At 45.3% G+C, this 22928-nt stretch overlaps 1 protein-coding gene and 1 pseudogene across 2 annotated transcripts in view; one reads left to right on the top strand and one right to left on the bottom strand.

The window, feature by feature from the left end:
- The window catches only part of LOC147464291 (ribosomal protein L11 methyltransferase-like protein), a 70828-nt gene that overhangs the window by 15966 nt on the left and 31934 nt on the right, over positions 1-22928 (bottom strand). For both annotated transcript variants that reach the window (XM_086513863.1, XM_086513860.1), the window contains exons 2-3: positions 19396-19479; positions 18433-18489 (exon numbers count right to left, since the gene is read on the bottom strand). In XM_086513863.1, the coding sequence (XP_086369989.1) occupies positions 18433-18489; positions 19396-19479 (141 nt within the window). The remainder of the gene's footprint in view (positions 1-18432; positions 18490-19395; positions 19480-22928) is intronic.
- LOC147464292 (uncharacterized) lies at positions 707-1774 on the top strand (annotated as a pseudogene).

The following is a 22928-nucleotide window of genomic DNA, read 5'->3' as shown; positions in this document are numbered from 1 at the left end:
AAGAATCAATAAATCTTGAACTTCACCATTATCAAACAAGAAAGACTAAAATGTAGGGCATGGCTCACGAGGGGGAACTGGTCTAACGTCGCGGGGATTCCCAAGAAGAACAGTATGCCAATTTATACAGCAACAATTCATCAGATGAAACTGAAATCCCGACCATATGATTCAGAAACAAAGGTAAAGCAGACTTGGGTACCCAAGCAATTACAAAGTGTTCAACAAGACCATGCACAATCGACCATTGAGAGTATCCGAGTCAACAACACTGTCACACAGATAATGCAACAGGAACCAGTAGCATAAAAGCATTCATTGTCGATCAAACAGAGAGCGAAACAGCTAGAATCATTGTTATTTCCCCGCTCCAATCTTGGTACTAGAAATAAAGAAAACCTCACCATCGCATGCCAATAAGCATATTCACTTATGCCCTCCTCTCTCACAACATTCATTTTGACTAGGGTCGGATATATGTACCACTAAGTAAGCCCATCTTGATATGGCTGATTTCTTTTTAACATGAGAGGACCTTTTGTTTGAGGACATTTGACAGATTGGTTGGGTTGCAAAAGTGCTTGAGGATGCAACGAAGGTTGTCACATTTGTGACAAGAAAGTCTACTGTGTTGGCATTGTTTCGGCAACTTAGCAAGAAGGACCTGGTCAAGCCGCCAGCCACTCCATTTGCGTACTACTTTATTATGTTGGCCAATCTTGTGGATGAGAGATGCATGCAAGGTATGCGCAAGCTTATGATTGATGACAAATTTGTTAAGATAAAGAGATTCAAGACTGAAAAGGCTACCGAGGTCTCGAACATTGTGTTTAATGCATCCTTTTGGCAAGAGACAAGGCTGATTTTGAAAATGTGTGCTCCAATTTTGAAAATTCTCCGTTTGGCTGATAGGGAAGGAGCCACCATGGGGCTTATGTACGAGCTTACGGATCGCATGGTAGAGAAAATTGAAAACATGCAAGGCATTGATGCTACAAGGATGAGAGATATTAGGGATCTATGCATTGAAAGATGGAATATGTTGCACACACCGTTACATGCTGTTGGATACATGTTGCATCCCATATGGCGAGGAAGAGGGCAAGAAAGTGATGGCGAGGTGCATGAAGGATGGATTGACAATCTTGGACAGGTACACCAAGGGTGATTTGACCTTGCAAGGCACCCTAATTGATGAGTTTGACATTTATAAAGATGAAAGCAAGTCATTTGCTCATCCAATTGCAAAAGAAGTATTGAGGATGCAAGAGGGAGTGAAATGGTGGGAAACTTTTGGGGCTTGTACACCCGCTTTGCAAGCTCTTGCTTTGAGAGTGCTTTCGCAAGGGACATGTGCCTCTCCATGTGAGAGAATTGGAGCACCTTCTCTCTCATTCATACCAAGAGAAGAAATAGGCTACTCCCATCTCATACAGAGAAGCTTGTGTACATAACACAAACTTGCGGCTCATATCCAAAATCAAAGAGCACGGCTATGAGAGAATGGAGGTCACATTGGAAATGCTCAATAAGGAAAAAGATGAGAACCGCTTGCTTGCCTTGCAAGAGATTCAGGAGGCCATTGCAGAGAGTACTATAGATGCGATAGAGCCTATTTCCATTGCTGGTACCAGTCATATTGGAGCATCATGCTCAATTGGTGGTGATGAGGATGAGGATGAGGATGAGGACGAGGACGAGGACAAGGACGAGGACGAGGATGTTGCTGCTTATGACGATGAGGATGTGAGCTATGGTGAGAGTTAGAGCTCAATATGCCTGGCCGTCTGCTTATGGAGTCTGGACCATCGTTTTGGACATTTACTTATGCCGTTACCCGTATGGTGTTCTGTTCACTGTTGACTCTAGAGTCTACAATTTGGATTCTAGCCTCTAGTCTCGCCTCTTTACTTATGTTTTAGATTCAGCCTTCAGGAGACTACACTCCTGAATGTTTTTGGCTTGCTTCTTTAGTCCTAACTCCTGACTCCTTTTTGTTTGGAGGTTACTTTATGAGTCATTACTTAGAGGTCTGAGGCACCATCTTGATTCTCTCCAGTCTTCAGAGTCCACTTTTGATTTCTAAAGTTTCTATGGTTTTAAGTTTTAACTTTTGTTTGTCTATAAACATGGTGGTGTAGTATAGTATTTCTACAGTTACTATGTAGCATCCTAAGACTGACGTGTGGAATTTCGGGTGGTCTGATCCGTACTTATTTCGTACTTCCGTACCCGTGTGCGTCCGACGTGTGATTGACGTATGGAAAAACTACACTTCCAATAGCTCTTTCTCATAAATCTGTGTTGTCAATTCTGGCCTTGAAAACAATTGGCTTTCATACGTAATCACATGGCCTTCTTGCATTAAGACCGCTCCCAAACTACGATCACAAGCATCACAATATACTTCAAATGACTTTTGCAAATCCGGCAAAGTCAATACTGGTCCAGTATTCAATTTCTCTTTTAGTGTCTGAAAGGCAGTCACCTCTGTGGGTCCCCACGAGAAAGGGACTCCTTTCTGTATCAGAATGTGTGAAGGGGAAGCTACCTCTGCAAACTTTCGAATGAACCGCCGGTAGTGTTTTGACCCTAATTGGTCCCAAATACCCCCAAGAGCTTCATGGAAGTGATCGGATCACTGTACAAGTGATCTGGTGCCTTTTCAGGGCAGAAAACACAGAATTCAGCATTGCCGGTCCGGTTCCTCTTCAAAGCTACAGATTTCAGCCATTATCCCTTGCTGTTTTCTCTGTTTTCAGCCCATACGGGGCAGTGACATTGATTCCCCACCTTCCCCGACCCTCTGCACCGCTCCGGATCCTGCCTGGAGCGTACAAGCACGCTGAAAATCGCTGGACAGCAGCATTTTCACCACCTCGCAGTTGCGTTTTTGGGTGGACAGCAGCCACATGGTTTGAGTTTTTTTACAAGGGATGAAGTTACCTCCTGCCAGGACACCATCCGATGGTGGTCAGTGCGGTCTCTCAGTGACTGCTGCAATACACGGTATCTTCGACATCAGCTTGATCATTTACGGACGTACGTTCCTTGGGAGATCCATTCATTCCAGCCATCATTCGGTGGTTGGGCACTCCAGAGGGGGTGGTGACTTGTGGTTTGCTACGGACACACCTATGCACTCATGAGAGGAGTTCAAACGAGTTCATGAGAAGAGTTCAAATGAGATATGGCCATGCTCATGGCATATGGCATTCTGACATTCCCAGAGAAGACACCACCATCTTGGGTGGACACACACCACTTGACCTCGACACGTAAGATCGCTTGCTTACACAGAAGCATCTACATGGACTCAGGGAGAGGATCCTGGATCTCTTCTTGGACAGGTTCATTGCTTGGATCTACAGATTGGAGTGGGACTTCAGTGCTTTGGACTATATTGGAGAGTTTACCCACAAGATAAAAGAGGTCGGGCATCATTACGCAACTACATTCGCAGTCACCCGAAGCTTGGCTTGGATGGTAGTGCAGTTTCTCTTCTACACTCCTGTTCATTTGGATTGCTACCTTCAAAGTTGCTTACACTCACCCTCAGTAACCTTACAACAAACTTATCCCCCCAACCTGAGGCAGTAGGCCGCTCCCAGCTCATTCACATTGAGAGCCACACCGAGATGCGGATGGTGGCGTTGTTGGCGTAGATTCTACTTTGGTTGACACCAGAGGATTGGAGGCAAGAGATAAAGGCAAGACAACGCAGACAGATTGGTCTGGCCTTTCCTCTTCTCAGAGGATCTTCACAGCGTAGACTTCTCAGTCTAGCTTCCCTACTTCTACAGGATGATCACGGTGCAGACAGCTTGGTCTGACCACACCTCTTCTCAAAGGCCTTTCACAGCGCAGACTGTTGAGTTTGGCTTTCCCCTCATCTTGGATTACCCTACCTACTGACAGGACACCATTCAGTGGTGGTCCGTGCGGTCTATCGATGACTGCTGCAGCTTACGGTAGCTTCTAAAGTGCAAACTGTTTAGTCTGACTTTCCTTGTGTCGGGGATGTTTACGGTGCAGATTACCACATCTGGCCTTCCTGAAGTTTTAAACAGCTTAGTCAACTGGCCATCTTGGGTTGCAGGTTCATTCATTGACAGGCTTTCGGTCATTCTCATGACGGTTCATGGGCTTCCCCAATGTCTCCAGACGGTTTGACTACAGACACCACAGACCCTATTGGACAGGACACTTGCAGGTCTATTGGCACTTCTTTTACGACAAGGAGTTGTTTTCACACTCAGTTCGGGACCTTCACGCAGTATCTTCACCCTGTATCGGTGGGTACAGCAGTTTACTACACTGCTCATGACAGCATCTTTCCATGGAGATTTCTTGGCGGTTGGGACACCCCAGACTGCTGCTACACTCATGGAGTATCCTTCAGTGGACATCGCAGCAGACATCTTCATCATTTTCCTCACATCTTCGGCTTCACGGTTTGTTCAGCATCAGGTGCTGAGAGGGGGTGTTAAGACTTATACCACTCTGCTGCTTCACAGGTCTAGGACATACGTAAGGTGCAACGGAAGTGAATGTTGCTTTGCTCAAGATGAGTGCTACAAACTGTGCTCAAGGGTTCCTTTTACTTACAGAAGGGAGAGCCTTCCGTTCCTTTAGTGAGAGAGTGCAATGATCACAAAGTGAATGCTACTGTGAATGAAGGTGCTGAGAGAGAGAGAGAGAGAGAGAGAGAAAATAAGACGACACCAAACGGTTCTCAAACCCTCCTCCAAGGGCCCCCCTCTCTATGGCGAGAGTGGTCTATGCTATTGATTGCACAAATTTGGTACAATGGTCTAGGTGCAATGGACTTGCCGACGATGTCGACGACAATGATGACGACGACGAGGACGGGCTGAAATCTGAAAACGCTAGGGGCTGAAATCTGAAATCTCCAAAACGCTTACTTACTGTTGATCTCTGACACTATGTCGGCGAGGACGTCGATGGCGACGACGCGACGACGATGCGCTAAAAACGCGGATGCTGAAATCTACGGACAGCGGGCTGAATCTGAAAACGCTGGCTGGCTCGACGGTACGACGAGGATCTGCTACACGGGTAGGTGAGATCTGCAAGGCTAATGGCTGAATCTGCGAGGTCTAAGTGCTGAAAACTGAAAACGCTGATGTGATGGGGCTGATCTGACGCCGAAATCTGCAAATGCTAGGCTAGGTCTGTAAAACTGGAAAACACCAAGCTCGATCTACTGTTGATGAAAAACGCTAGGCTGAATCTGTTGAAGAAACATTGATGGAGGGAATCCAAAAACATTGGCTGCTTCTGTTGGCTGAAAACACTAGGGCCTCCTGCCCGTCTTGCTGAGAAGGTGCACTACAAGTTGCTGGAACTTCTTCTACCTCTTCTGCTAAAAAATGCTAGCGCTAGGTTTCTTTTATAGTGCCTTAGCAATTTGCCCTACTCACTTTTCCAACAAAAGTCGCTTATTAAATAATAAGTGAAAAATGAGTAAATAGGGAAAATGGGTCTATGCACTGTAAAATGCTCATGATGGGTACTGAATTTCATGCTGATGATCATGTTGATGCTACCAGAGGATATGCAACTACTCTAAGTGCCTGGACATGCACGGCCTCCTCACAGGCTCACAAAGGTGCCAGAACACTTCCTAAGTTGACTTGAACCCTGGACCTGAAGTAGCTTGTCCACATGCACATAGGGTTAGATGTGCACGTGACAGCATACTTGTACGGCTAGTATGTCTCTGGGCTGGCCACCCATAGTCTAGGTTTGTACCTCATCCGGCCGCCCGAGTTTGGGGCCGGTCGCCCACTTTTGTCCGGGCGTCCACATATATTTCCATATATCATTTTTCTGTTGGGTTGTGGGGATTTTTACAAGGCCTTGCCCTACCTCCCCTTGGGCACCTATTTATGGGGCCAACGGGGTACGTACACACTTCCACACACATCTGATCATTGTGTATTGGGTCTTTTGCTCATGGTAGTCAATGTCATGGTAGGCTGATCGCCCCCTCTTCACCATATCTTGCGTTTGTGGTCTACTGTCTCTCTCTCTCCTCTCTCACGTTTCCGCACACGTGCACTCTCACAAACATTTCGACCCAGCGGTTCAGCCCAACATTTCAGCATGCTGTGAAAGGGTTCGCAAAGGGCCACGACGCTTGGAGACGAGGCACAAGCAAAACAGCATGGCACTTGGGAAGGGATGCCCAAGGCAGAAGCCACCAAGTACAAGGGCAAGCAAGGGAAGAGTTGTTGGACCGTGCCCTTTCACACAAAAGGGTGCGGGCACAGAGGGCGCATGCCAGAGTCTACATCAGCAACAAGATTGAAATGCCGAGAATGGGCCGACGATGCCGCTTAGTGGGAGGAGGTGAAGACTCTTGACGCCATGGTCAAGCCTATTCTACACCTACTTTGAGTTGTGGATGGCTTGCAACCATGCATCGGTAAAGTCTACGAAGCCATGGATCGGATCATAGAGACACTTGATAAGCTAATTTCTATCTCGAGAGTTAATTTCTATCCCGAGAGTTAATTTCTAAAACTCTCTCATGTACGCACCCAAGGAACCAGACTGGCTCAGGCGGCAAAGAGAGGACCGGCCATAAAAACTCGCTGGCATGTTCGAACGCCTTGCAAATAGCGCGCTGGAATTTATCCCAAGAAGATGTGTGTTTGCCATCAGCGACCCATCGTTGCCACCAAAGAAATGATGTCTCTTTCATTAGAGAACTAGCGAGTGAAAGCTCTACTAAGTCCGTGTTGGACAAGTAGACTTCCATTTTGAATAGCTATTGGTCCAGCACGCGTTTGTGGCGGCGGCGATGGTGTATGCTCAAGATGAGTGCTTAGTTCAAGCCCAAGGTTCCTTTTAATGAAGGGAGAGAGAGCCCCCCTTTTACCTTAAGAGAGCTTGTGCAATAGATCAAAACAAGAGAGAATGGAAATTGTGAGAGAAAGTGCTTTGAGTGATAGAGAGAGAGAGAGAGAGAGAGAGAGAAGATACAACACATGGGGTCCCAAACCCCCCTCCAAGGGCCCCCCTCTCTATTGCTAGAGAGGTATTTGCTTTAGATTGCACAAAGTCTGGTACAATTGTTCTAGATGTTGAGATGCTTGGCGATGCTTGACGATGCTTGATGACGACGGCGGTGACGGTGATGACGATGATGCTACTTGGGACGAATGAGGTATTGCGAGGCTGTGGCTAAATGCTGAAAACGTTAGGGGTGCTTGCTGGAATAGGCGAATGTAACGAGGCTATGGGCTGATCCGCTATCGCTGGTGGCGGCGATGGGCTAAAAACTGAAAAACGCTGATGGTATGAGGGCTGAAAACTGAAAACGTTGAGGACCTGAGGGCTAAAAACTGAATCATTAATGATCTGCTACGATGGGAAATTGTTGGCGATGATGAAGGGGCTGAACGCTGACAAGAACGTTGATGGGCTTCACAAGAACGTTGATGGGCTTCTGGCGTTTTTGGTAGGCTGAAAACGTTAAGGCAAGGCTGAATGAAAATGCTAGTACTGTTGGAAACGCCAGGTGCTGGTACTTGAGAGGCTCTTTGTCACGTGACACATCCCGACCCTATGTGTCCGTGGACAAGCTACACCATAGCAGGGTTCCCGTCAGCCAAGTCAAGTCTAGATTAGCAATGATCTGGCACTTTTGTGAGTCTATTCGTAGACCGTGCATGTCCAGTCACTTAGCATAGATGCATATCCTCCGGTTGCACATAGCATGATCATCAGTATTCCCTTCAGGATCCATCAGGATCAGTTAGGGGAATTTTCCAGTGCATTTAGCCTATTTTCCTATTTATTGGGATTTTCACTTATTATTTTTAAGTGACTTGCCTACAAAAGTAGGTAGGGCAATTTTGCTAAGTTAATATATAAGCAAACCAAAGTTCACACTTTCTGGCAGTAGAGGCAGCAGGAGCACCTTGCTCAACAGGCAACTTCTCAACAAGACCACCCCCGTGACTACTCTGGCGTTTTCTCCACAGAAGACCTAGCGTTTTTGCATCAAATCATCCTTGGCGATTTGTGCACAGCAGATCAGCCCCGGCGTCATCACGACACAGCAGATCAGCCTAGCGTTTTTGCATTTGCAGAACCCCGGCGACAGAAGGACCAATTTCAGCCCCTGGCATTTTTGGATTTCAACAGCAAATTAAGACCGGCATTATTCACCTAAAGTGTAGCAGATTCAGCTCGTAAAGACTATCAGTTTTCAGCCCTAAGAAACCTCATTTTTCAGCCAAGAAAACGCAGCCAAAACAGTCATTTTCAGCCACCGAAACAGTCCCGAAATTCAGCGATTAGAAGATCTCAGATTTCAGCCGTCGTCGTCCTCATCGTCATCGGTCGTCGTCGTCGTCATCGTCATCGTCATCGTCACCGTCGTCGTCATCGGCATAGACCAAGTTGCATAGTCCATTGCAAACACATTGTACACCTTTGTGCAATCAAAGAATAGACCACTCTCGCCGACGAGAGTGGGGCCTTCGGAGGAGGGTTTTACAACCTCTCGGGTGTTGTATCTCTTCTCTCTCCTTCTCTCAGTCTCATTCACTTGCACGCACAATATCCACTCACTTTGTTCGTGATCATAGCATTCTCCGTAAGACGGAAAGCTCTCTCTTTCCCTAAAGAACTAAAAGGAACCTTGAGCAATAAAGATCACTAATCTTGAGAAAATACAACATTCATTCCGTTGCACCTAACATTGGTATCAGAGCTTTGGAAGTGTTCTACATTACTCAAGGAAAGAACCACAAGAACTACGAGAATTTTTTTTGCTTGTTGCGATCGCACGAAGCCAAGTTTACTTAGGCGTGGCGATTCCTAATCGTGTTTTGTTGAAGAGTGACAAGAATCCCAAAAAAGAAGGGCTTGTCCAACCTCCCCTTGTGTCTCTTTTCACTCATTGAGAGCGGACCGTGCACTTAGCGGCCGGCCAATCGACGTGAGGTGGGAAAAAGCAACCTTGGTGTGAGCGCAAGGCCGCCAAGGGGTGCGCCCGCAGAAAAGGGTAGAACTCGGGTGAAGAGAAGATCCTTCTCCAACGCGATTTGCAAGCGAAAGAAAACCTCAAGAAACCCAAGATTCTCACGAATCAAGGACCTCAAGCACGCAAGATTCTCACGAATCAAGGACCTCAAGAACCTCAAGACCCTCAAGAACCCAAGTTCTTGTGAACTTAAGAACCCAATACCCGCAAGGACGCAAGTTCCTCGTGAACTTACGAACCCAAAAGAACCCACGATTGCAGAATGGTCATCACTCGAAGCGGAATGGATACTTCGCTTGGAGGTGATGAGCATGAGAGAGGCGAAGAAGAATTTTCCCCACCAGGAGGTTTTTCCGACCCTCCCCTTTCACCATCTACGACAAGGATTGCGCTAACTACTAGGGAGGAGTTGGACCAAGAAAGAGAAGCAGAAAGAAAAGCCTACGAAGAAGACATGGCAGCCATCGAGCGTAAGTACCAAGAAAGAATGGTAGCCATAGCGCGTGAGAGAGAGCAAGCACGCTTGGAAGCCAAAGCAAGAGAAGCAGAATTTGATCGCGAGAACAAATAAATGCAAGCCAAGTTTGATCGCGAGAACAAAGCAATAAGGCAAGAGATGTTGCGACTCTTTTCTCGAATACATGCACAGATGCAACAAGATCGGGAAAAGGAGACTCTCTCAGTCTCTTCTTCTCCCAAGCATGACACACAAGATTTGCATGATTGTTTGAAGCATGATGATGATTTGAATGATATTGCTAAGCATGATGATTTGAATGACAATGATTTGCATGATGATTTGGATGCCAATGATTTGCATAATGATTTGGATGACAATGACAAGTATAATGATTTGCATAATCAAGATGTGATTGTTCACAAGGCTGATGTGTTAGTGGATGCTTTTCCTAGCGAAACTAACCTCGCAGATTCGATCAATCACGAAGATCCGATCTTGGTTTTCAAGTCGAGGTCTAAAGAACCCCCACAGGACGATTCGATCATTCAGGACGAACCGATCTTGGCTCTCGAGCCTTGGTCCAAAGAACCATCACAGGAAGTATTATGTGTTCGCATGATTGATACGCACGCATTGTTCCAGTGTTTCATTCGTGAAGGTTTCCTGTATTTTAGTCAGCATCGTTATGTGATCCCTTTTCCTAGGCATGACATATTGTATGTTGAGCACGTTTCTCTCATGGATGAGCACGAATATATGCAGATTGTTCATGAAAAGCTGAAAAGTTTTTATGTAAGGAAGTCGCATTCCATGTCTCTTCCTTGGCATGACACAATTTCCGAAAGAGCACATGATTGTATGAGCACCAAGCAGGGGCATTTCCATTGTGATTTGCCACAGTTGATTGATTTTGATCAAACAAAAAAGATTCGAGTGCATTGTTTGCATGTGTTTGATGAACGGGTTGTCACTCCATCTATTTGTTCATCTACATTGCATACACAGTCTTTAGAGAAGACAAGAATTTTTTCCTTCACTTTACATGAAATGGGTATGTTCATGGTTTTGTGTTGGAGATGGTTTCAGGAATTTTCAGCCATGGAGATTCTTGAAGACGAAAGGAGCAGAACTCTAGACGAAGTTGAAGCAAGAAAGGAGATTCAGAAGACTTTGTGTCGCTTTCCGCGCGGCCCAAAGAAGCAAGCGTTGCAGACCTTTATGAAGTTCAAGTACCGCTCGACCCACACAGCAAAGTGGGCCGGCGAAGAGTCCCTTCTAGGATTCCGGATGTTGTTGGCGATCTCCCTCGACACCAGACAGTTCGGTACCAGTACCTCACTTTGAAAAGGAGGGGATGTCACGTGACACATCCCGACCCTATGTGTCCGTGGACAAGCTACACCATAGCAGGGTTCCCGTCAGCCAAGTCAAGTCTAGATTAGCAGTGATCTGGCACTTTTGTGAGTCTATTCGTAGACCGTGCATGTCCAGTCACTTAGCATAGATGCATATCCTCCGGTTGCACATAGCATGATCATCAGTATTCCCTTCAGGATCAGTTAGGGGAATTTTCCAGTGCATTTAGCCTATTTTCCTATTTATTGGGATTTTCACTTATTATTTTTAAGTGACTTTCCTACAAAAGTAGGTAGGGCAATTTTGCTAAGTTAATATATAAGCAAACCAAAGTTCACACTTTCTGGCAGTAGAGGCAACAGGAGCACCTTGCTCAACAGGCAACTTCTCAGCAAGACCAACCCCCGTGACTACTCTGGCGTTTTCTCCACAGAAGACCTAGCGTTTTTGCATCAGATCAACCTTGGAGATTTGTGCACAGCAGATCAGCCCCGGCGTCATCACGACACAGCAGATCAGCCTAGCGTTTTTGCATTTGCAGAACCCCGGCGACAGAAGGACCAATTTCAGCCCCTGGCGTTTTTGGATTTCAACAGCAAATTAAGACCGGCATTATTCACCTAAAGTGTAGCAGATTCAGCTCGTAAAGACTATCAGTTTTCAGCCCTAAGAAACCTCATTTTCCAGCCAAGAAAACGCAGCCAAAACAGTCATTTTCAGCCACCGAAACAGTCCCGAAATTCAGCGATTAGAAGATCTCAGATTTCAGCCATCGTCGTCGTCGTCGTCGTCGTCGTCGGCATAGACCAAGTTGCATAGTCCATTGCAAACGCATTGTACACCTTTGTGCAATCAAAGAATAGACCACTCTCGCCCACGAGAGTGGGGCCTTCGGAGGAGGGTTTTACAACCTCTCGGGTGTTGTATCTCTTCTCTCTCCTTCTCTCAGTCTCGTTCACTTGCACGCACAATATCCACTCACTTTGTTCGCGATCATAGCATTCTCCATAAGACGGAAAGCTCTCTCTTTCCCTAAAGAACTAAAAGGAACCTTGAGCAATAAAGATCACTAATCTTGAGAAAATACAACATTCATTCCGTTGCACCTAACACTCTTCTTCCGCTCCTCTGCCTTCTCCTAGCGCCCAAGGGGCCACTCTTATAGGTGCAAAATGCTGGATCAAGCAGCTACCAGATCAGCCCCACGATTCATAAAAAAGCCCAAAGGTCCCTTCTTAATTAAGTTCCTTATAAGAGGTGGTTCCCATGCGCGTTTAGAGGCGGTCATGCGGTGGAAAGCTTATGCTTGGGCTAGTGCTTATGCTTAGGTACTCATGGGTTATGCAATCAAAGGGTATGCAACTACTCTAAGTGCCTGGACATGCACGTCCTACATACAGGCTCACAAGGGTGCTAGAACACTTCCTAGGCTGACCTAAACCCTAGAAGTAGTGTGCTACATACAAGCTCGGGCTCGGGCTCGGGCTCGGGCTCGGGCTCGGGCTCGGGCTCAGGCTCAGGCTCAGGCTCAGGCTCAGGCTCAGGCTCAGGCTCAGGCTCAGGCTCAGGCTCAGGCTCAGGCTCAGGCTCAGGCTCAGGCTCAGGCTCACGACAGTTACCTCTTGTGCAGGGAGAGGATTCGCCGATAGTTCTTCTTCGAGAACTTCGTCTGTATACGAGATATACAAAAGAGGTGCCCACGGGTTCTAGTGGGCCATGGCTGGGAAATGCACCGTGCGCATGCGATGCACACCAGGCCAGAGCTGGATGATGGGGTAGGAGCAGTGTGCAAAAACTTAAATGGCTGGCTGGCTGCCATGTTGTTGGATTACTAAGTTTTGATTGTTTGAAGAGCTGCACCTATAAGGTGTTAATGGATTAAAAGTGAAGGCTGGCTGGCTGAACTCGTGAAAAATTACCAGCAAAGAAGTTTAACGAAGGGGCAGACCAGTGATTTCATGAGCCAGCGTATGAAGAAAGGATTGTGCAAAAGGGCATGGCGCTTGGGGAAAAGCTGCAACCCTTGGAGAAGAGGTGGCTGCCCACCGGTACAAGACTCGTTTGCGTGGAGGGGCACAAGCACGAGCACGAAGGGGTACATCCCAACGAAAGGACAAATGGCAGGTCACCAACAGAAATGATCCCAAAATTCACTCGGTACACCACACACGTACATTTGTGTTGCTGTCCTTTTATTTATGATCCGAACAGAAATAAATGTAAGTTACCTCATGCTCGCATGTGTGTGTACCACCTTTCTTCCGCTTCCATACAATGCCGGGAGCGGGTTAGAGTGTAGCGGTGAGGGTGAGAGTCTCACCACCTTCGGGTCCCGGGGGAAAAAAAAAAATTATACCACTGTGAGGATTAGTGGTGCTAATCCTAGAATTAAGACTAAAACTTCATACTTAAGATTAAACCAAGACTCAAGAGATGAGAACACTGATGTTTGATTGATTGAATGCTTGAAAACCGAGTACAATAGGCTCCTTATATAGGAGACAAAGAGTAACAAATGAAAAGACGCGTCTCATGGTGAAAAGACATGACTTTAGACGTAAAGACACAACCTTTGGACAAAGAGTTGCAACCATTGGGTGAAAGGGTATGACCAGTAGTCAAAGGAGTGTGGCTTTTGGCGAAAATGCATGTATCTAGAGCGAAGAGTCGTGACCGTCCAAGCACAGGATTCCTCCTTGGCATGTCACTTCTCGTATCTGCAACTAGGACTAGATGTGATAATGTAACATAGTCACAACCTATGCATGGTTGCATACATGTAAATATGCATGATATATATATATATATATATATATATATATATATATATATATATATATATATATATATATATATATATATATATATATGTGTGTGTGTGTGTGTGTGTGTGTGTGTGTCTACAACCTAATATAAATGCATGCATACATGCATGTATGTGTACTGGTGAGTTTGTATAGGTAGCAACCAGTATTTTAAATTCTCATGCCAGTATACATATTTATCTTACGGTATGGGAAGAATGATAAATACGAGTTTGGAATGCAACCTTGAGCTATACTACAGAGTGACAATAGGATGTTGGACATGCACATCTAACCCTATATGCAGGTGGACAAGCTACTTCATGTCTAGGGTTCAGTTAGCTAAGGAAGTCTTTTGGCACCTTTGTGAGTCTGTTCGCAGACCTTGCATGTCCAGACACTTGAGTAGTTGCATTTCCTCTTGTTGTACACAGCATGATCATCAAATTACAATGAGTACCCATCTTGAGCATTTTACAGTGCATAAAACCCATTTTCCCTATTTTAGACATTTTTCACTTATTATTATTAAGTGACTTTGTTGGGAAACTAGGTAGGGCAACTTTGGCAAGTTAATATCTAAGAAAACTAGCGCTAGCACTTTCTGGCAGAAGAGGCAGCAGAGACCCATTGTCTGGCAGTGCACCTTCTCAACAAGACCTTTGGGGAACAACTTAGCGTTTTTTTCAGCCATCAAGAAACCTAGCGTTTTGCAGATTGCAGATCAGCCTGGAGTTAGCAAATTGCAGCAGACTCCCTAGTGTTTTTGCAGCAAACAACAGATCAGCCTAGCGTTTTTGCAACTTGCAGATCACCTAGCGTTTTGCAGATTCCCGGCGATAGAACATCCATTTGCATCAGCATTTTCAATTTTCAGTAGTCAGACTCCGCACCGCAGTCCCCCAAACCTTCCAGATCCTCGCCGCATGGTCAAATAAGCAAGAGTTTGTAGATTCAGCCTGCTATTCGAAGATTTCAGAATCTGCATTTTCAACACATCGTCGTCGCGTCGTCGTCACCGCTTGAGCACAGTTCGGAGCACTCATCTTGACCAAAGTTCAACATTCACTTCCGCTGCACCTTACATTGGTATCAGAGCTTTGGCAGTGTTCTGTATCACTCAAGGAAAGAACCACAAGAATTTTTTTTTTGCTTGTTGTGACCCAAGTCCACTTGGGCGTGTCGATTCCTAATCGTATTTTTGAAGAGTGATAGGAAACCCAAGAAAGAAGGGCTTGTCCGGCCTCCCCTTGTTCCTCTTTTCACTCATTGAGAGCGGACCGAGCACTTAGCGGCCGGCCAATCGACGTGAGGTGGGAAAAAGCAACCTTGGTGTGAGCTCAAGACCACCAAGGGGTGCGCCCGCAGGGAAAAGTAGAGCTCGGGTAAGAGAAGATCCTTCTCTAACACAGATTGCAAGTTAAAGAAGAACCCCACAAGCCTCAAGAACTCAAGACCCTCAAGGACTCAAGAACCACAAGAACCTAAGTTCCTCGTGAACTTCAGAACTCAAGACTTCAATGTATGGTCATCACCCGAAGCGGAATGGATACTTCGCATGGAGGTGATGAGCATGGAGGTGGCGAAGAAGAATTTTCCCCACCAGGTGGTTTTTCCGACCCTCCCTCCTTCCCCATCTACGCCAAGGATTGCATGGAGGCTTTGGTCAAGACGATGATGATACGACAAGAAGCGCAACGCGCCGCCTTGGGTCGCGAGCGCCAAGAAAGAAGAACGGAAACCTTAGAGCGTGAGCGCGAGCAAGCGCGCTTGGCGGCCGAAGAAAGAAAGGCAGAATTGGATCACGAGCGCGAAGAAAGATGGTTAGCCTTGGAGCGTTAGCGCGAGCAAGCACGCTTGGCGGCTGAAGACAAACAAGCGGCCTTGGAGTTAGAGCGTGAGGCGCAGAGAGACCAACGCATGCAAGAGTTGGTCCTACAGGTACTCACCTCGAAGTCCGAACCGGTCAAAGAAGTTGGTAGTTCATCAAGTAGCACCAGCAGAGATTTGGGCTCCAACAACCCCATCACAGAGAAGCTGACGTTCAGTAAGTATGACAGTAAGATAGATGCTACTATTATTCATTCTTGGATGCATCAATTTAATGCTTACTTTGCAATAACTAAGAAGACAGGAAATAGAAAGGTTTTGACGACAACTATGTACCTTGCCGGTGATGCCATTAATTGGTACCACGCATGGCAAAAGGCACAGTTGACCGCGCACCTAGACGAAGCCGAAGAAGGCACGCCCCTTTCCTTCAATTGGGCCGACTTCCAAGACAAGCTCAAGGCGCGGTTTATGCCACCCAAGTACCTCGCACGGTTGAAGGACAATTGGCGCAGCCTCAAGTAAAATGGTATGCCAGTTATGTCTTTCTCTAATCGTGTTTTGCAGCTTGGCACCTAATTACGCAGATCGGATGATGAGCGCAAGGAGGCATTCCTTTATGGATTGGACGAGTATATCAAGTATGATGTCGAGATACTCGATCCAATCGATCTCAACAAGGCGGTAGCGATGCACAGGAGATGAAGCACAATCAAGGGAAAGCCGAAGGAGACGAAGACTCTGGCTGATCTGACCGTGTGGGGAGGATCTGTTGCGGGAAGGTGAGATCTGCGAGGTTTGGGGGCTGCGGTGCGGAGGCTGACTACTGAAAATGCAAAACGCTGATGCAAAAAGTGGTTTTGTCGCCTAGGAACTGCAAAACGCTATGCTGACTTGCTATTCCAAAAACGCTAGGACTGATGTTGATATCTGTTGCAAAAGGCTAGAGAATCTGCTGTCGCCAGGCTGTGCTGCAACTTGCAAAACGCTAGGGCTGATCTGCAAATGCTGAAAACGCTAGGCTGTTCTTAACGGCTGAAAACGCTAGGTTGTCCTGCCGGGAGTCTTGCTAAGAAGGTGCATTGTCAGACACTTGGTCCCTACTGCCTCTTCTGTCAGAAAGTGCTAGCGCTAACACTTTCTAGCAGAAGAGGCAGCAGAGACCCAGTGTCTCGCAGTGCACCTTCTCAGCAAGACCCCCGACGGAACAACTTAGCATTTTTTTCAGCCATCAAGAAGCCTAGCGTTTTGCAAATTGCAGATCAGCCTGGCGTTAGCAGATTGCAGCAGACTCCCTAGCGTTTTTGCAGCAAACAACAAATCAGCCTAGAGTTTTTGCAACTTGCAAATCACCTAGTGTTTTGCAGATTCCCGGCGATAGAACATCCATTTGCATCAGCGTTTTTAGTTTTCATCAGTCAGACTCCGCACCGCAGCCCCCAAATCTCGCAGATCTCACCTTCCCGCAACAGATCCTCGCCGCATGGTCAGATCAGCAAGAGTTTTCAAATTCAGCCCGTTATTCGCAGATTTCAGCATCTGCGTTTTCAGCGCATCGTCGCCGCGTCGTCGTCACCGACATAGAGTCAGAATTCAACAGATGCAAGATTTGCAGATTTCAGCCCTTAGCGTTTTCACATTTCAGCCCGTCTTGTCGCCGTCCTCATCATCATCGACATCGTCAGCAAGTCCATTGCATTTAGACCATTGTACGAGATTTGTGCAATCAATAGCATAGACCTCTCTCACCATAGAGTGGGGTCCTTGGAGGAGGATTTGACAACATTCTGGTGTCATATTCTTCTATCTCTTTCTCTCAATCTTAGCACCTTCATTCACAGTGTTTATCCACTTTGTTTGTGATCATTTGCACTCTCTCACTAAAGGAACGGAAGGCTCTCCCTTCCGTAAGTAAAAGGAACCCTTGAGCACAGTTCGGAGCACTCATCTTGAGCAAAGTTCAACATTCACTTCCGCTGCACCTTACAATGATGGTGAAAATGATAGCGTATCGAGGTGACAAAAGGCTACCTCGGAAGATGCTCGGTAGATTGTGGTGAGCAGATCATCAACCAAGTAAGAGACCATGTTGAGATATAGATCGAAACTCATCCATCAGAGAGTGACCACATCAAGTTGCCCCTCATATGTTTGAGCCTGCAAGGACCCACTTTCAGCAAGGCTCCCTTGTCACCCTATCACCCAACACCTCTAGTGTCCATGTGCATTGAGAAGTGACCACATCCAATGGTCCCTAATATGTTTGAGTCTCCAAGGATCCACTTTCAGCAAGGCTCCCTGAGGCATTATGAAGGTAAACATGGGGATGCAGTTTTTCACAAGAGGGAAATGTTTGTGCTCTTGCGTAAGATGGGAGGGAAGGGTTATGGAATATAACAGTTGGATACTATGAACTACTTACTAGGGCCACTATACACCACCTTGGTACAGTCATAGATGAAACGTCACAAATGTAGACGAGTTTGAAAGTACGAAACAAGTTTTATTTGCGCCCCTGGCCCAATCAAATGACCATTACAAAGAAAACTTCTTTTTGGACTCAATAATGGTGCAGTTTGAAATGTCAGCTCAAACTCCAAAAAAAACATTTCAAATGCATTTTGAAACAAACTAAGGGTAAAATTGGACACTATGGACTACTAAAGCTACTATGGGTACCTAAAGCTACTATGGATCACTATGAGTACAGTGCGCTCCATGCCACAAGGACACTAGAGGAACTGGGTGATAGGAAAGACCAACGTTAAAAAAACCTTTATATAAAATTTCTGCAAATCGCAAATTGGTTTCTTCTTAGCAAACCTCCTTACAATCATTTATTAAGCTAGCATATTCAAACAGCTTTAGTTGACTTGGTTATTAATGGGATCCAAAAACGTCATGGTCTCATTTAAACACAAGACCACCCTCCAATGAAATAATAAAGATTGAGACTATACCTGATTCCACAATTTTCGTCGCTCATTGCTCCATGCCACCGGTCCTTCGAAATTCTCCTGCAAAGGCTAACCAATTTGTTCAGACCTTCAAATACACCACATACAGAGAATTTGTCTTCCTATTTTGCTTAATTAAGGCAAGAGCTCGTAAGAAGAACAGCATCATTTTCAGCACTGTTACTGCTGCTCAATTGTGTATGCCTTGTCCTCTACTTGCTTCTCCAAGCCGGCTGTTGGACCCCACCCTCCTTCCTTGCCCATCCCAGCCTGTTGCCCCCCTTCAGGCAGAGTCCCATTCAGCTGAAAAGATCTTTGAGAAACATTTTGAAACCTCACGTTTCTGAAGCTCTCATTTCTTTGAAGACCAGAAGTTTTGCTAGTGTGGCTCCCCTCTATTCTATTTGAAACTTCCACTAAGCCATGAGTTACACCTCTTACTCTGACATGTTGTGCAATGTGCATAATCATTTGATATCCATGCATATATGTCAATGTTTATCTTCAGTTTTCATGAAACCCCCAGGATGGCATTTCAAACATGGCCCAAAACTCCGTCACCGGATTTGAAACTTTCCGTTTTGAAACTCCATGGTTGTACTATCAAACACGCAGCTCACACTCACATCAAGAGAGGTTTTGAGTACTTAGCATACGCACACACACAAAGAAGTACCTCTACTCGTGCACACACAAAGAAGTACCTCTACTCGTGCACACACGTCCCATAACACACCCACAAACCATATAGTGTGTACTTGTCAAGAATCAAAACTTGAACGCTTTGCTAGTTCTTTCACTAAGTTTCTAGCCTTGATTCTAATATATTGACGTCTCAGTGCAATGTTTCATATCTTGCTTCCTACAGGCTGAAACATTTCATGCGGAAATTCCGGTTAGGCAATCAGCAAGACGAGTTCTCCCTAACGACTAAGAAAACAAGTGCTGGCACATTGATGCCATTACCTGCACAGCATTATCAGTGGGAGCTCCATCTTCAATGCTCACTGAGGAGGCTCCAAAACTCATGAGTGCTTCCATCAAGCCATCCTTCACATAAAAATTTCAAAAAAAGAACCCCAAAAAATCATTAAGCACTCAAATACATGTTTTACGTGATATGCAGATAAATGAGAAACAGATGCACCACTGTGAGGTTATTTGCATGAAAAGCTCACTAGAACTTGCTACATGGAAAATATTCACCATTTCTGTCCGGAAACTTGCAACAAATATTTTCCATAGGACAGGTCTCCTTCACAACCATTAGTTAACATTTCCTTAGATTGTTTTTTACACAGTTTAGCACTAGAACGGTAAATAAAAAATCTAATATCAAGCATTAATCTCATAACTACTTCAAGAAATATCAAATGATCATGTACCCTAGACTTTACAAGCAATACTTTTTCTAAACTAAAAATGGCGGGCTTGAACCAATTGTATCACATGAAGCCAAAATGGCATTACAAAGCACAGCCATAGTCAAAATCGAGATAAAGCGGTACTTACCAACAACGACAGCCTTTACAACCAGTACTATCTCAGCATAAATTTCTATTTAAACCCTTGTTGAAGCTCATGAAGGCAATCAAAGCAACACAAACTCATGTAATGTGCAGCAAAAGTGATTTATAGTGATAACTCAAGATGAGTGCTCAGTGCGTACTCAAGGTTCCTTTTACTTCATAAGAGAGTTCCTTTTACTTCATGAGAGAAATGTGCAATAGACTAGAGAGAGAAGAGATAATGATAGAGTGAGTGATAGAGACAAAAAGAAGACTTAACACCAGATGAGGTCCCAAACAATGTCGATACAATGGTCCTAGATGTTGAGATGCTGATGGGATCTTGTTGTAGGTGAAACCAGCCAATAGCCTCACTAAAGGGTGGTAGACTTTGGCTTTCACCCGATATTTACATTGTTTAACTTTACTCGTACTTTACGACACAAAGGAACTTCATGAATAAACCTGTGACAAGAATTCAACACTTCAAAACAAATCACAACTTGGCAGCTAGAGTGCTCCCAAGTAGACACTCTAGCTGCCAAGCCGACAATGACACCGCGTTGGCCCCAAAGGTTGGCACCCCTTTCAGTATTTCTTTATCACAACTAAACTTTGGAAAAATACTATAAACTTCAACGAGCTGTCCCAATTTTATTGGGTTGAAAATGGCCTACATAACGACAGTAGAAGGCTTTACAAACAAACTCCCCATGCACTAGGTGACTTTCCGCGCGCATTAGAGCAATTTGACAAACCTGGAGAGAAAATACAGCATGCTGAAATCTCTATTTTTTGCCTCTAAAATGCATCGGAACACGTGTTTCGCAATTTCCTAGCTTCCCCAAGGCTCTTGGGACATTTGGCGTCAAAAAGGGTCGAAATCCTGAACCTGCAAGCTGTAATTCTCTGTTTTGGGCTCCGTTTCGCGTGCCAGTCTCTTCCCTAGCAAGCTCTCGAGTTCCCGCACCTATAGGGCTACTTGCCATTTGATTTGGGCGAGACTTCTCGCGAGAAATTCCAAATCAACCTGTACTTGCTGGGGACAAGTAATTAGCTAATCCGGTACATGTGCAAGAGGCTCTTGCCTTGGCAATCGCGCATAAACCCACAGAACTATACATACAGATGAATAGCCCTTGAGCCAAGCATCACGATTCTTGTCCACATGCACATAGGATTAAATGTGCAGGTGACATGCCCCCCTTTTCAAGGTAAGGTATTGATACCGAGCTGCATGGCTTTCGTGTAGTCCGCCAACAACTCCGGAGAATTTGTGAAGAAATCTTCGTCGGCCCACTAGTTGTGTGGGTCCCACGATACTTAAACTTGAAAAAGGATTGCAATGCTTGCTTCTTGGAGCCACGCCGAAGGCAATGCAGGAAAATCTGCTCCGGCTCCTTGTGTTCACCTTTGTCAACGATCTCGAGTTCGTCCCTCTTCACCTCCGTGAAACAACGTCAACCGAAAAGCACGAAAAATGGTATGCGTTGACCATGAGTTAGGCAACCTCAATTTCATAAACACATCTTTTTTTATTTTAATGATTGGAAAGGACTATGCTTCCTAGAGAATTGTGGATGCAATGCAGATGAAAAATGTGAAGGAGTGTCATACTTTCCAAAGAGCGCTTGCCAAACATGTTATCTAAACTTAACTTTTCTACTTGAAACAATCGACTCTGGCAAACCACAAAGGGAATACCAATGCTTGATGGGCAATCGTGCTAATGCTTGTATTGTGACTATGTCCTACCAATCGTGCTAATGCTTGTGTTGTGATTGTGTCCTACCAAGAAATGACCATGCAAAACTTAATGACACGATCTACAATAGCGAAACATTGTGTGTTTCTTGAATGCAATTTTTCTACCTTTCCTAGCGTGATCTTCAATGTTCATGCTTTTGTGCTCATCCATGAGTGAATCATGTACATCGTGCAATATGGCTTTCCTATGAGAAGGTCACACACAAAGACGGTGACGAAAACAGGAGACCGTTGCAAAAGAGACGCTCGGAATATGCATACTCACTTTTCATGCGAAAAAGAATACTTCCTAAATGGATATTGTGGACCTCAACTCAAGAGCCAGGATCCTTCCTTCATGAGACTGAACGTATTTGCAATCGGGTTAGCTTTACTAGGAACATAATCAATCAAACCACCAAATTGCTCAACAGACTGGGACCATCTAGCTTAACAATCGCTCCAAAATGCGCTAGGCATGGGCTGGAGCCACTTGAGGGCTTGATGATCAAAACTGACACTAAAATCTAAACCATATACAAAATGCTTCTTATGCTTTAGAGAATGAATGACAGAAAGAGGCTCCTTATCATGCAATGACTGATTCTTTTCTGAACTATTTGACTGTGTACTGAGAGATGCTATTGGACTGTGTGTTTTATCCCCTTTCAAACATGAGAGTAAGAGATTAATAACACAGAAGTAATACTCTGCTCACAGCAAATGACCACGAGAGAGTACCTGAGAGAGAGAGAGAGAGAGAGAGAGAGAGAGTTTTCTTTTCAATTGACTTGTGGATCAAGCTCATGAGAACACTTTATCCCAAAAATCATATCACATCCAGAGAGAGAAGAAACAACAAACTTAGGACGAAAACGTACTTGAATTGAGACTTGTACTCTAGGACATTCTGTTAGAGTTCAAATTCCTGTCTGGTGGTGGCTGGAGTATCTCCCAAGAGCAGATTAGAAAGTGGGGACTAATTTTTGGTTGTGCCCGGCCGAATCTGAGGTAGATATATCTTTTCTCGATAGTGCACTCCATAGTGTTGCCCCCCCTCCCCCGATAGGTTGGCATGAGATGGGACCCCCATACCTAGGGTTTCCCGGGGTCGGAATCTCAAGTGTTTTGCAGTTCTACTCTAAATGTGTGCATTAGGTCTTTCAATGAGTTTCTCACATATATTAGCATTTTAGGTCATATTTACCAAATCGTGGGGTTTTGCAATAGTTAGGACAAATTTGC

Source organism: Adiantum capillus-veneris, chromosome 1 (assembly GCF_014529385.1).
Source record: "Adiantum capillus-veneris isolate H3 chromosome 1, ASM1452938v2, whole genome shotgun sequence".
NCBI classification, from domain to species: domain Eukaryota; kingdom Viridiplantae; phylum Streptophyta; class Polypodiopsida; order Polypodiales; family Pteridaceae; genus Adiantum; species Adiantum capillus-veneris.
This window is presented reverse-complemented; position numbering and strand designations above follow the sequence as displayed.